The sequence below is a fragment of the Microplitis demolitor genome, chromosome 3 (genome assembly GCF_026212275.2).
Source record: "Microplitis demolitor isolate Queensland-Clemson2020A chromosome 3, iyMicDemo2.1a, whole genome shotgun sequence".
NCBI lineage: Eukaryota > Metazoa > Arthropoda > Insecta > Hymenoptera > Braconidae > Microplitis > Microplitis demolitor.
Window position 1 is genome coordinate 1,851,005 of NC_068547.1, and position 13,395 is coordinate 1,864,399.

Consider the following 13,395-nt stretch of genomic DNA (forward strand, 5'->3'; position numbering starts at 1 on the left):
TGCGATTATTTGAATATTTATAGTTTTATTTTTTTTTTTTTTTTATTTTAAATATAATTCAGCTGTACTCTAAATTTAAAGTAGACAATATAAAAAATATATTTTTTATGTATCTACTATAAATATTTTTTTTAATCCACTTGTGAGACAAATATTTGTGCAAGATGTTCGTAGTCATAAACTCTCTTCAAGAAAGTATCCATCAGTTTTAATCCTGATATGGTCTAAAAATTTTAAATAAATATTAAAATTAATTACTTTAATTGTTATTATAAATATAATAAATCATTACATACAATTAGACCACTTTCTAATGGTATCAAACGTAAAGGAACATCAATAAAAGCTCCTGATTTTAAATTTCCTATCGTAATATCGGATATTCCACACCAAGCTAACGAGCTATTTGACTCTAGACTCAATAATAAATCCATGTTTCGTTCTCTGTAATAAATAAATGTATTTTATTTAATAATAAATCCTCTGTGGCATTTTAAGGATTCACTTACGATGTATTTACAATATGACATTTAAAATCTATCAGATTTTCTAGTAGCACAGTGATAGGAATATCTTTTGTAGTGACTTTTAAATCCCCGTGATCAGAAGCCTTAGAAATAAAATTAAATTTCAAGTAATTATTTATTATCGATGAAATTACAGCTTCCTGGTCTGCGACGGAATATTTTTTAGATTCTACACTTTGTATAAATGGAATCAATTCAAGTATTCCAAGTTTGCTGTCATATTTGGAAAGAATTCTATTAAATTTATATAGCCGCCTTGATAGCAAGACTTTGGTCAGAAAGTTGATGTCAATTAGTTGTGATCAAGTTAACGACAACTTGACTTTGTAACTGTTGACTACAAGTAGTTACCGACCTATCAACAACTTTCTAGGAAAATAGCAGCAGTAAGTCGTCGTCTGCTTGCCGTCAGTTTTATTGTTGTCTAAAATATGACAGCTAGCTTGTAACACTCGTCTTGACATCGTATTGATACCCACTCATACGAAGGGTGAACTCTGAAAAATATTCTGTCAAGGAAGTAGATCAGAAAATTTCTAATTCCTTTAATAACAAATTATTATCATCAGTTAATTAGTTAAGATTATTACCAATCTTGTTAGCTGACTAGTTTGCAATCGGCCTCTCTCCCCCATGTTGCTTCTCCAAATAATATCAAGCTTACCGATATTAGTGGCATTATGTATCAATTTTGGATCTTTCATCAAACTTGGCTGCGGTTTCAAGTAATAGAGATACTGCCGACAGCAGTTCGGGTCTAGTAGATTTACTTTACCATAAACTGAACCTCCTTTTTCATTTGTATTAAGCGCCGAGACTGCAAATATTTTAAATAATTTATAAAATGTTCAAAAAATAATTACTGATTATAATACCCGTAAATAAATGTGATGACTCCAGGGATACTTTTTCTAAACATATTGGGCCTGCTGTCAAATTTTGAATTTGTGCTTCTACGTAAACTTCATCACACTTAAAATAAATTAAATAATAAATGAAGTTTTATAATAATTTACTTTTAGTCTCAGTTGAATTTTTTAAAAATGTCTTACCTCGGTGTTAAAAAATTTTGTTTTAACATCCAGGGGCTTGACAACTTGAAATTTAAAAAATTTTCTAAATGACTGAGCTACTGATCCTATGGCCGACGAAATATAATTTACTTCGCAAACTAATCTAAGAAAAATAACAAAATTAATTAATTAATCATTCAAAGATTTGAAATTAAATTTTTTTTTTCTTACATATGAGTTCCTATTTCTTTTACTTCATGGTGAATTACTTCATCAATGGTATTATCAGGCGGTAACTCATCAATATTTACATTTTTATTCGACAACTGGATTGTTTGCGTACTCGTTTGTAAATCCGCCTATAAATTAATATTTATCATTAATAATAATTCGCAATTAAAACCAAGTAATTAACATTGCAGTCAAGTAAAAATTACCTTCACGTTAATATGTTTAACGACTAGACTGCTACCATTATGTACACACAAATAACAAGAAAATATTTCTCCTAAATAAATATTGCTGTAAAAAATTGTATTAATTAGTAGTAAAATATTTGTTTATTTATTAGTAATTATTTATTTAAAGTAATTAAATACCCAAAACTTTGAGGTAATACCATAAATTGTCCAACAGCAAGACTCTCCATACCTTGCAATGCAGTACAATCGTTTTTTAATTCATTATTTAATGTATTTCCAGGTAAATCTGTTGAATCACATGTTACTATGACAGGTGTTGCCATTGTTGGTCTCGTTAATCTCATAACTGAAATAAATATATGAATATTAGATTGCAACAATAAATATGAGTGTCATTGTAGCTGATAATTGGCAATTTTTTAAATTTTATTTAAATAAATTAAAAATTAGAACGCGCGTTTTTTTAAATTTCATTATTTACTTATTTAAAATTTATAAATTGTCTTATGTCTGCTACATTCGCACTCATTAATAAATATATAAATATACATCATTTATCAATATGTTTAATTTATTTTCATACTAAAAATAGTAGACGTCAAATAAATTTTTTGTTTTAAAAAAAGTTCAATACAAAAAAAAAAATATTTGAAAAATTATAATTATAAATATAAGTAAGTATATATATTTTATACATATTAATAATAATATTAAATAAACAATTACCTTTTAAAGCTAAAAGATGTTCATTTTTAGGTTTCGCATCCATATTTATTTATTTAAATAAATTATTACGAAAAACCAAATATATGTACACTAAATAAAATAACTAATAATAAAAAGTTTATTTTAAATAAAATATAAATAATTTTTTTTTTAGAAATCTAATTGTTGATTACAATTTTTTACTCCATGACAGTTTTTTTATTCTGTTTTTTTTTTTTTTTCTTATTTTCCCAAATAATAATTTTATTTTGACAGCAGTCCAATTTGAAATAATGAACTCCTGACATCTAGAGCGGGAAAATGAAAATACTTTTGAATTTAAACATTCCAGTGAAAAAATAAATCAGTAAGTTTACTGTCTAGGTAAATTTCTAGTCACCTCACGTTTCCGGCAGTAGCATCGTCCTTTTTATGCCTGACCGTTGATAGTTCGGGTGTAACGATGACGGGATTTTCGAGCAAGGTTTGTTAGTAATTATTTATTATCTCCGTACTATTAAATTAATAATTTAAAAATTGTGCACTATTTTGTTTACATTATCAGACATTAATTTTTCATCCATCGCCAATAATTATTACCATCAGATTTAATTTATTTTTTAACCTCAAATTTCTACAACACATGGCGTCAATTTCCAATTGTCCACGTGCATCAAAATTCATTTTGCTTTAAATAAATTTTATAACTCAGCACTCTTTTTTTCACACTCACTTGCCAGTAACTTGACTCGAAATTAAAAATTTTTTTTGAATTAACCGCCGCAATTTTTACTCGTGAATGTAAATATTTATTTTTCAAATCGTAATTTTTAAATTCGTATTTTAATTTTACTTATAATTTAAATTAGTCATCTAATTAATTAATTGATTTATTTATTTTTTGTTCAGCCATTGTTAATCGATGGCAGGAATCATTTGTGCGGTCGATTGGCACCAGTGGTCGCCAAAGCGATTCTCCAGGGTACCAGAGTCATCGTCGTCCGTTGTGAATCTCTGAATATCTCCGGAAATTTCTTCAAGTAATTATTTATTAATCATTACTTTAAAAATATATTTATTGTAATTGTAAAATGATTATAATCTAAACCTTACCTTCATTATTTGAAGCTAATGAAAATATTATTTACTATGATTTGTTTAAAAACAACATATTTATATCTTAGTAATTAATTTTTAAAAAATATTAATACTAATTATTTGTAAATTTATAGGACAAAGTTGAAATTCATGTCATTTTTGAGAAAAAGATGTAATGTTAACCCAGCACGTGGACCATTCCATCACCGTTCACCATCAAAGATCTTCTTCAAAACTGTCAGAGGTAAAAATTTATTGACAATATATCAATTTTTGAAAAATTCAAAAATTATTAGACTGACTTCAGTACTATTTTATTTTGTATGATGTTTTATATCTTACCTACATTAATTGAATGCCGTGAGAAAACTATTTTAACTGATAATTAATAATCATTCAATTAAAATTATTATTTTTAAAACAAAAATAATTGATAATTAGTATGATTTTTTTTGTAGGAATGATCCCACACAAGACCCAACGAGGAAAGGATGCGCTCCGTAGATTGAAGGCCTACGAAGGATGCCCACCACCTTACGACCGTAGAAAATGTATGGTCGTTCCTGGAGCTATGAGAATCATTTGTCTTAAAGCCGGCAGAAAGGTATTCATTATTTTATCAGTCAATAATTTATTTATTTATAATTATTTTCACTATGATGGTCATGGTAATTTGCGCCTGAATATAATTTGTTGAAACTTTCATTTCTGAGTGAAAAATAATTACAAATTATAGAATTACTGTAAGTAATTATTAAAATAATTATTTAATCAATTATTTTTTTTACAGTACTGTCACGTTGGACGTTTAGCTCACGAAGTAGGATGGAAATACCAGGACGTTGTTAAAACTCTTGAGAACAAGAGGAAGGTCAAGGCTGTCCTTAGTATCCGCAAAAGAGATAAACTCAGGGTATGTTTTGCTCACATTATAATAATTATAATCATTATTAATATTTAATAACGAAATTTTTTTTTTTTTTTTTTTTACAGAAAATCACAAAAGAAGCAGGAGAAAAAGTTGCTAAATCGACCGCTCCTTACACGAAAATTATTAACGAGCTTGGTTATAATTAAACGTGTAATTTCAATAAATAATAAAATTTATCAACAAATTAATTTTTTAATCATTAAACCATGAAAATAATTAATAAAAAAACAAAAGTAAACTAAAAACTTTACTTTATTTAACGTATAAAAAAATATTTATTTATTATTTTAAAGTTTTACAGAAAAATAACTTAAACTTTTGTTTGGCAAGATAAATTAGCATGTATTAAATTTTTATGATCTCTAACAGTTTATATGTAATGGTCATCGATATGTTTGTAGGAAACAATGAGCGCTCGTTTGCAATCTTCGATTTCTTGACATGGATACTCAGCAAGTTCTCCGTAGTCATTTAAAAATTTCGATAGCTGACTTATACAGTCTCTAAAATAACTGTCTGGTGTTTTGTAGCGGTAAACATCTGTAGATTCGTTTTCAAGCTGTGCTAGATATCTTTTTGCTTTTTTATCAATAATCTTAAGCCCTTGTTTCACTTCAGCAGGCAGCGATTGGTCCTGTGGTCAAATAATAGATAATCAATAATTACAATAAAAGTTTAAAATAAATTGTTGATACTTGCCATGAATGAAGGCAATGATGAATTAGGTCCCCAGTTTTTCAAACAAGGAATGCAGCGACATAAGAATCTATGACCCTCCAAATAAATCATTCGAGATCTTTTGTCCATCATTTGAAACCTAGCCCCGTAATTCATGAAAATTTGCTCTCCTTTTTTAATAAATCGCACAGCAAAGAGCGCATTCATGTCACCGGAAGTTAGTTTGTGAATATTTGGATCGCAACTGTGATTTAAAAAACCGTACAAAGGTATCAGAATATAAGAGCGTATCGGTGCATCGTCAGCGGCTCTTCTGATTCTCAACTGCAAAAATTCCAGCATCAATCTTTTAAAATTTATCAAATAAATTATTTTATACCTCAGTAGCGTTCATTTGCGAAATCTCTTGATGCCTGAAAATTAATTCAACCATAAAACTAATCCATTTATTACTTCTAGTCTCTGATAGATCTGAAATTTTATCTCCAAACATTTTTGTTGATTTTACTAAATAATATAATAATTCAACAGATCTAATTAGATTTTTTACTGCCGATAGATCACTACGGCCTTCTCGATACATCGTACAAACGCTTTCATAACGAGTGTCATCATAAACATTATTATAACAGCAATTATTTATTTTATCTGAAATAAATTACGAATTTATCTAATTAATTTTTAATACCCAATTCTTAATAAATTAATTAAAAATAAATTACCTGGCATTGCATCTAACATCTCAACTTTTTTTTTCAGTTCTTCAAGCGATCCGGCTTCTTTGAGTGCTTTTATCGTCATTTTGATGCCCAGCAGATCATGATATAAAATTTTTTCCAGTCCGACAGCAGTCAAAAAAGGGCATTCAATGTCATGGAACTCTTGCCAAGCTTTATCACGACATTCTTCATTGCAAAATACTACATTGACACACTCGTTGCAGGGAATGCTGGCCCAGGTGCGTTGCAAACAGTACCAGCAGAACTTGATGATCTTTTCTCTTTTTATAGCAGACACGTACGACCTTGTTACCATCAATGTTTCCCCTGCTTTGATGTCACGTGTAGCCACGACATGACGTCCGAACTCTTTGTTAAATTTCATAGCGATGCCGCCCGACGCTCGTGCTATCTGCGGATTGTCATTAGGCACCGGTGGCAAAAATTTGTGGGCATCCCACTTAGTATACGACTTATTGAAGGAATCTTTCTGCCGTAACTTTTTCAACGCCATATCAATCTTCTTCTCACTGCAGACGTCAACTTTGTCCATCAACCGACGAGCTTCGGCGATCGCTTCTTTTACTTCTGGGCGCATTTCCTGGTTCAATGACAGCAAGTTCTTGGCACGACGTAAATACAAACCGGCTTTTAAATTGTCAGGATACCCGATGGCCAGCACACGATCTATGTCTTTCAGAGAGTCTTCGAACAGCCGCGCGTTGCACAAAGCCGCTGAACGATTTGCAAAACCACGTGCTTGCTCTGGTGAATTTATCGGCGCATTCATTATCGCTTCTGTGTACATACTCACCAGGTACAGCGATCGTACAGATTTAAATGAATCATTTGCTAAATTTATTTGTTCCTGCGCCTTTGATGCATCTTTCTTGGTGCCTTTTATCACTGGCGGACTTTGCGACAGAAAAAAAGCGACTATTGTATGAATTCTGTTTTCTTCATTTATATCTTTAAAAAGTGATAAAATTTCAGAGTTTTTAAAAATTTGATCTAGTCGTGAACTCATCTATAAAAACAAATGTTTAAATTATTCGCAACACAGTCGTTCAAAATTCATGATACTCAAGGTAGCCGATGTCTAATAATTTTTAAATTGTTTTTTAAACCAGTAAATTATAAAAAAAAAATATTTGAAAAAATTGCACCTATAGTTTTTTAAATTTTCTACATGTGCATATTTTTACTTTTTATTTTTTTTGTAATTCATTAGGTGAAAAAAAAATTCGAAAATTTTTTGTTAATTTCTTGATCATTGAAATTTATGATCTCGTAGTTAGTAGACAATTTTTTTTAAACAAATTAATTACAAAAACAAAAAATTAAAAATATGCACATGTAGAAAATTAAAAAAACTACAGGTGCAATTTTTTAAAATATTTTTTTTATATAATTTTTGATTTTAAAAACAATTCAAAAATTATTAGATCACATTAAAATTCCGTGCTGTCATTTTTTGTGATAAATTTTGAATTGTAAAGCCGGTGCTTCATATTTTATATGACAATCATTAAATTTATTTATATATATATATCACATATGGATAAATGTACATTCTTACCTTGTGACCTTGAACATGAACTGAAATAACCAATAAAAATAAAAAAATATTCGACTGATTTTAAAATTTAACTTATTGTTGTCCAAGTAATTATCAGTAATAATCACATATATTAATTAATAAATATAAAACTACGTGAATAAAAAAATAATTATCAATATCTTTGTTCCTGAAATATAACTACTATTGTTTACGCTCAATAATTTTTGTTATGGCTGACGCATTTTTGGAGGGAAAATAAATTCGAATTCCATTTGATCGGTAAAATAGGAATTAGCATGGAGGTGATAAAAAAAAGTTTGATAAATAAACATATTCATTTATATTTAACTGTGATTGTTTTAATGAGATAAATAATGAATTAAAGTAAAAGTGATTGCGATAATAAAAATATTATTTGTATAAAAAATGACGATTTTGTTTTATTGTACAGAATTGCGTAAATTTTTTGGCAGCAATGAGGTATAGGGTCGTAGCAATTGGTCTGGTTGTGAATCTTCATCTTGGGTAACTTTTTCTAAATTAAATAAATTTATCTCTTGATCTGACCTGTGGTAATTTACAACATTAAATACTTTAATTAATTAATTAATTAATTAATTGTAATTGAAAAATATTAATTACGTTGATTTAGTGATTTGTCCACATGGTTCTCGATAATTATTGCTGCTAAAGTAGACAGTACCATAAGTGTCATTCTCTCCTAGCATTCCATTGTAGACCAGTAGATCATCAACAAAAATCTAAAAAAATTTAATTTATAGTAAAGTATTAATTAAAAAATAAATAATATTTTTAGTACTCACTCCGAATTCTTTGACTTTTCTTTCAATTGTTTTAGAATAATTCCATATTCTAATCATTGATACCGTAACCGGATCATTAAATATCATATAAATACGATTTATCTTAAATATAAATGATATTTTTTTAAATAGGTTGAATAATTAATGAGTAAGAATGTAGCAGACATGAGACAATTTATAAATTTTAATTAAATTTTAAAAACCGCGCGTACTGATTTTTCCCAAGTAGCACAAGTCAACTTTAAGATGTCTTTTGAAAGGACAAGACAAATTTTTTTTGTCTAAGTCATCTTTTTTGGTATGAATACGACATGCAAATGTTGGTTCCGGAGCCAGAGATGAGTTGTGTTGTTTTTCCTGTCACGTCAATTAAAAAGTCGTTTAGATGACTTATTTTACCACAATTTGTAATTTATTTTTTGTCATCAGTTGTGTTAAGTCTTTTAAGTAGGTACTTTTTCGGCGACATAAATTTCTGATCGTTTTGTCAACATATTGATGCCTTATTAACAAGTCAAAAAGTAGCCTAAAGCTGATATCTTATAAATTTCACAAAGACAAGTGTGCTACCTGGGTTCATTTATCTAAATTTTTATTCTACTTACATTTTATTTATTAAGTATAGAATTTAAAAATGTCCAATTGTCAACTACGTTCACACATAATAATAATTATGATGCTGTAAGTAGCCGACAATTTTAAATTTTATAAAGTTAATTGTCATGAGAAATTTTTTAAAAATTATACACATGCATTTTTGAAGTTTTTGCGTGTCAATATTTGTCTGCTACTTTCAGTTCTATCAATCATTAATTAATTATAATAAATATAATTACTTGTCCAGGTAAAATCGGAGCTAGCCATGAATGATTTCCGTCTTTGCAATCATTTATATCGTCTACTAATTTATCTGGTGTCCTGATATCGTTTTCAATACCTTCAATAACATTTACACTCTCTGGATATGCTGTAATGTCTAGTAAAAATAATCGCAATAAATCATAAGCGCATTTTACTACTTAATTATAATTTACAAACAGTAATTACTTTTTTTATTCAAATTTATTTTTTGTTTGTCGGTATCAAATAACTCAATACCATTTAACCCGACATAGTAAGCATCACCCCACGTTGAAAAAATAACTATTTGATAAACGAAACCTTGAGGTACAGGCGGTGATTCGTAGTCGTAATTATAAGGATCTAAAATAATTAATTAATTATAATATACTTTATATAATTATCAATTTTTAAAAAATACCTTTTGATAATTTTATGATGTTAAATTTATCTTCTGTTTTCTTTTTACAAGGTGTACTATAGTTTTTACAAATAGATATTTTTGGCCGATTAATGAAATTTATTTCTTGTGAAAAATTGTAATGACATGACCCGGGTGCGCGTCTTAGTAAAAATCCTTCAAAATCATCGTCAAATAATTTTTTTCCATCCAATTCTACAAGCAACTGCTTCACCTGAAGATAAATTTTTTTTTTTTAAGTAAATAAATAAATAAATAATTTTAATTATTAATTATTAATTACTCCGCAGTATGATGACTCTAGTGAATAATTATAATTCCAAATAATTAATCCAGTGATAAATAATTCAGTATTAAAAGTTATTGTAATGGTGACTATTAATTCTGATTGATTATTTATTATCCACATGTGCTGTGAATCTGTAGTTAAATTTATTCCATCTATAAGATGTGAAATTTCTTCATTACTATTTTTAATATTGCAATTTATTGATAATTGTGATGCTGGAATAATTAAGCCTTTGTCATTTATTATTTCTACTCCGTTTAAACCTGCGAGACACACAAATAATCATTAATTAATTAATTACAGTAATTAAATTAAAAATTTAAAGACAGTTAATTTTGAATTATGAATTATTATTATAATTAGAAAATTTATAATTAATGATTCTTACCAATCATATCATTAGAATTCCAATTAGACAATAAAAATAATTTAATTTCTTTACATGCAATAGATATATTTTTATCACTACTCCCAGTTAAATTAAGTTGCTCGTCCGAGTGACTAATGTGTAGTTCGTTCTGTAAATTACACATTCTACTAAAAAAATCTATTCTACTTTAAATGTAATATACAATGAAATGATGATAGTTATAAAAAATAAATTTACACTGTAAAAAAATCAGGAGTAACCGGAGTGATTACGGGGTTCATTTAAATCCGAATTCTTTTTGTCACTCGATTCAGAGATTCAGAAAAAAATCACTCTGCATGCAGAGTAAATATGGAGTTTATTTTTACAGCGGAGTGATCTAGTTTTTATTTAAATTTAACTTTTTCATTTTCACTCGGCAAATTTTTTACAGTGTGACAATTAATTTAACAGTAAATTAATAAATTAAATATTTATTATTAATTACATACTATTGTATCAGTAGCTGCGGTAATAGGCCGATTTATTTCTATTTCTTCACTAGAATTGTCTTGACAATTATCAAAGTTTTTGTCATTCTCTGATATCAATTCGAGTATTTCTTCATCGGTTGTAAATAAAATAGTCTGAAAAATTTAATATTCAGTGTGAAAGTACTGTTGTTTGCTTTGATATTTTTATAATAAATAATTACATCTCCAAATGTATTAATGTCTCCCGTAATATCACCAGATGCACGTGCGATTTCTCCGTCAAAAATAATAATATTGTCTAATTTAATAACAACATGTTTGGCACCTTGATAAGAATGTATTCTTGATTTATTATAATTCTAAAATAATAATTAATTAAAAGTTTTAATGAAGGAGGTCAATAATTAAATTAAATTTTTGAAATATTAAATACTAAAGATAGAAGAAAAATGGGACTAAGGAATACCAAAAGAAGAAAAAGAAATAAAATAAACAAGAGGTGAAAATGCAATAAAAAGTAAATAAGAAGTGAAAGTATGGCTTTTAATATGCAGTATTTACATAAATATAAAGTGGTTGTAAAAAAATGTCAAGTGAGAAAGTAGTTCATACAAAAAAAAATATATAAAGAGATTGGAAATAAATTTCGCGGGCATGCGAAGTAAAATAATCATTTAAAATTAATACCCATATCCTTATTAAACCAATTTTAATACTCTCAGCAAATGTCATATATATACAATGATGATCGCCTTTGTGAAAAGGTATCAGCCATATATCTGAATCATTTTTCGTCCGATAAACTCCATTTATCAAATTATCAATGGGATTATTTTTATCGTCTGGATTTTCAATCGCGGTGTTGCTGCAATCACTTGAAATCTTTTAAAAATATCATTAATTAAATAAATTAATCATCCAAGGGTCAGTTAATATTATCAGTCATATTATTTTTATCAAATATTTAATTAAGTAACTAAATATATATAAATTTTTTTACTGATTAATTTAATTACTTTTGTTACTATCGGAGTTTTGCCAGTTGAAGAAAATATTTCAATACCGTTGAGTCCAACAAAATTCTTATCACCCCACGTACTTAAAATATCTATCGTCAGTGACTCTCCGGATGGTAATTCTGGTATTATGAAGTCGTGTTCATTTTTGCCTGTCAGATAATAAAATAATTTATAATCTTGTCAATTAAAATAAATGGATAATTTTCGAGTAGTAGATAAAATTTTATGATTTACCTTTAGGAGAATTATCAGTATCTCTATTAAATAAATTATTTATTTTACTATTTACACCTGATGCCTCTCCAACTTCAAATGACTCCAAGTCCCCGAGATTTAATTTTTTCAATTGACTTGACAGCAACGAATCAATTGATGACTTACGTTCCTCAGCGAATAAATTAATTGTGTCATAAATTGGCTCCGCTGATTTACCAAAGTCTGCTAACGTGTAATCTAAATCTTTATCACTGTCTTTGAACTCATGTAAAGAAATATTCGATGTCGCTGGAGGTTTATTAAATTTACTCCGAGTTTCAAGTAATGATGCCGACACACAATTTGTCCCTTTACGAGTAACTTCACTTTTTTTTTTATCATTTTTATCTACCGTCTGAGCACGTCGACCACTACGTCGCTTTTCGTTATTTTTATTAACTGATGATTCTTTTAAATTTAATTCCATAGGCAACGAAATGAAATTTTCTTGGCTTAATTTCCTCGCGTTTCTAAGAAAAAAATAATAATAATTAGCAATTAGTAATTAATTTATTTGCAATAAAAACAAATTTACTTACTCAGTCATTTCTAATAACCAGGGTGGCATTTTTTCATCACCAAAAGTTTCTGGTGAGGAATTTTTTTTAAAACTACCATCCATTTTTAAATCAAAAATTTAAACGTAATTTTTTTACCCTATTTAAATATCACAATAACACTATATATTTATTTTAACACTTGATAAATCATCTCGGAAAATAAAACTAAATTTACATTTAAATATATGTATATTTTTTTCTTTTTTTTGACATTTGCGCGGTCGATTTAGATTTTCACGTTGCAGTGTTTTATACAAACAAAGCTGGTAAATTTTATTACTATAACGTGGACTTTATTTTTGTTGATAAAATAGTTACCATGGAAACACTTTCAGTGTCAATGTTCTTCCCACCGTCATAAATATAGAGTGGGACAACGAAACATGTTACCAATTTAATTAGTTCGCGGAAAAAAAGTTTCTCGTGACCAGCGAATATTATAATTAACTACTTACTAATTAAGATGGCCGATGAATTAGTGGTTCGATAGTAAAAATAAAAATCTTTGATAATAGACATAATTTTTTATCAATTAATATTTACATTTGGCAATTACAATTTTTATATAAATTTTTTAATTACATATAAATAATATTGTCTAATATATAAACCAATAGTATGTCTAAAAATTTTCATATGTATATATTTATATATATATATATTTATATATATGTTATCAATCATATACAT

At 27.6% G+C, this 13,395-nt stretch overlaps 4 protein-coding genes across 6 annotated transcripts; 1 reads left to right on the forward strand and 3 right to left on the reverse strand.

Annotated features, from left to right (window-relative positions):
* Positions 1-42: 42 nt before the first annotated feature.
* On the reverse strand, positions 43-2,894 carry LOC103568913 (trafficking protein particle complex subunit 13). The gene is made up of 10 exons (XM_008545940.2): positions 2,689-2,894; positions 2,140-2,308; positions 1,978-2,062; positions 1,772-1,899; positions 1,580-1,703; positions 1,403-1,499; positions 1,118-1,344; positions 510-610; positions 297-444; positions 43-224 (listed from the first exon to the last, which is right to left on the reverse strand). The coding sequence occupies exons 1-10, from the start codon at positions 2,729-2,731 to the stop codon at positions 132-134; spliced, it is 1,215 nt and encodes a 404-aa protein (XP_008544162.1). The 5' UTR covers positions 2,732-2,894; the 3' UTR covers positions 43-131.
* A 148-nt stretch (positions 2,895-3,042) lies between these two features.
* LOC103568912 (60S ribosomal protein L13a) lies at positions 3,043-4,884 on the forward strand. The gene is made up of 6 exons (XM_008545938.2): positions 3,043-3,151; positions 3,577-3,707; positions 3,900-4,009; positions 4,224-4,369; positions 4,556-4,678; positions 4,759-4,884. Exons 1-6 carry the CDS (start codon positions 3,131-3,133, stop codon positions 4,840-4,842), a joined length of 615 nt encoding a protein of 204 aa, XP_008544160.1. The 5' UTR covers positions 3,043-3,130; the 3' UTR covers positions 4,843-4,884.
* An 84-nt stretch (positions 4,885-4,968) lies between these two features.
* On the reverse strand, positions 4,969-7,886 carry LOC103568911 (SET and MYND domain-containing protein 4). Of its 3 annotated transcripts, none has more exons than XM_008545937.3 (5): positions 7,673-7,886; positions 6,097-7,007; positions 5,754-6,022; positions 5,396-5,698; positions 4,969-5,330 (listed from the first exon to the last, which is right to left on the reverse strand). In XM_008545937.3, exons 1-5 carry the CDS (start codon positions 7,687-7,689, stop codon positions 5,067-5,069), a joined length of 1,764 nt encoding a protein of 587 aa, XP_008544159.1. In that variant the 5' UTR covers positions 7,690-7,886; the 3' UTR covers positions 4,969-5,066. The 3 variants fall into 3 exon arrangements, with proteins under 3 accessions (XP_008544159.1, XP_008544158.1, XP_008544157.1); XM_008545936.3 differs by having other exon boundaries at positions 6,097-7,120; XM_008545935.3 differs by lacking the exon at positions 7,673-7,886 and adding an exon at positions 7,544-7,619 and having other exon boundaries at positions 6,097-7,120.
* A 158-nt stretch (positions 7,887-8,044) lies between these two features.
* LOC103568910 (katanin-interacting protein) lies at positions 8,045-13,220 on the reverse strand. The gene is made up of 14 exons (XM_053737558.1): positions 12,685-13,220; positions 12,125-12,615; positions 11,888-12,039; positions 11,559-11,753; positions 11,093-11,230; positions 10,890-11,024; positions 10,417-10,546; positions 10,023-10,291; positions 9,740-9,953; positions 9,526-9,681; positions 9,315-9,454; positions 8,479-8,580; positions 8,297-8,415; positions 8,045-8,221 (listed from the first exon to the last, which is right to left on the reverse strand). Exons 1-14 carry the CDS (start codon positions 12,765-12,767, stop codon positions 8,095-8,097), a joined length of 2,451 nt encoding a protein of 816 aa, XP_053593533.1. The 5' UTR covers positions 12,768-13,220; the 3' UTR covers positions 8,045-8,094.
* Between the last annotated feature and the right edge of the window lie 175 nt (positions 13,221-13,395).

Bases quoted from the DNA above. Each gene is read 5' to 3' on its own strand.
- LOC103568913 (XM_008545940.2), bottom strand. From the start codon at position 2,731: ATGGATGCGAAACCTAAAAATGAACATCTTTTAGCTTTAAAAG. The intron at 1,500-1,579 runs GTAAGACATTTT...ATTTATTTTAAG, and splicing joins CAAAATTTTTTAACACCGAG to TGTGATGAAGTTTACGTAGA. The intron at 445-509 runs GTAAGTGAATCC...TATTTATTACAG, and splicing joins TGTCATATTGTAAATACATC to AGAACGAAACATGGATTTAT.
- LOC103568912 (XM_008545938.2), top strand. From the start codon at position 3,131: ATGACGGGATTTTCGAGCAAG. The intron at 4,370-4,555 runs GTATTCATTATT...TTTTTTTTACAG, and splicing joins GTCTTAAAGCCGGCAGAAAG to TACTGTCACGTTGGACGTTT. The intron at 4,679-4,758 runs GTATGTTTTGCT...TTTTTTTTACAG, and splicing joins GCAAAAGAGATAAACTCAGG to AAAATCACAAAAGAAGCAGG.
- LOC103568911 (XM_008545935.3), bottom strand. From the start codon at position 7,564: ATGACAGCACGGAATTTTAAT. The intron at 6,023-6,096 runs GTAATTTATTTT...AATTTATTTCAG, and splicing joins GATGTTAGATGCAATGCCAG to ATAAAATAAATAATTGCTGT. The intron at 5,699-5,753 runs GTATAAAATAAT...GAATTTTTGCAG, and splicing joins CGCAAATGAACGCTACTGAG to TTGAGAATCAGAAGAGCCGC.
- LOC103568910 (XM_053737558.1), bottom strand. From the start codon at position 12,767: ATGGATGGTAGTTTTAAAAAAAATTCCTCACCAGAAACTTTTGGTGAT. The intron at 12,616-12,684 runs GTAAGTAAATTT...TTTTTTTCTTAG, and splicing joins TGGTTATTAGAAATGACTGA to AAACGCGAGGAAATTAAGCC. The intron at 9,954-10,022 runs GTAATTAATAAT...ATTTATCTTCAG, and splicing joins TAGAGTCATCATACTGCGGA to GTGAAGCAGTTGCTTGTAGA.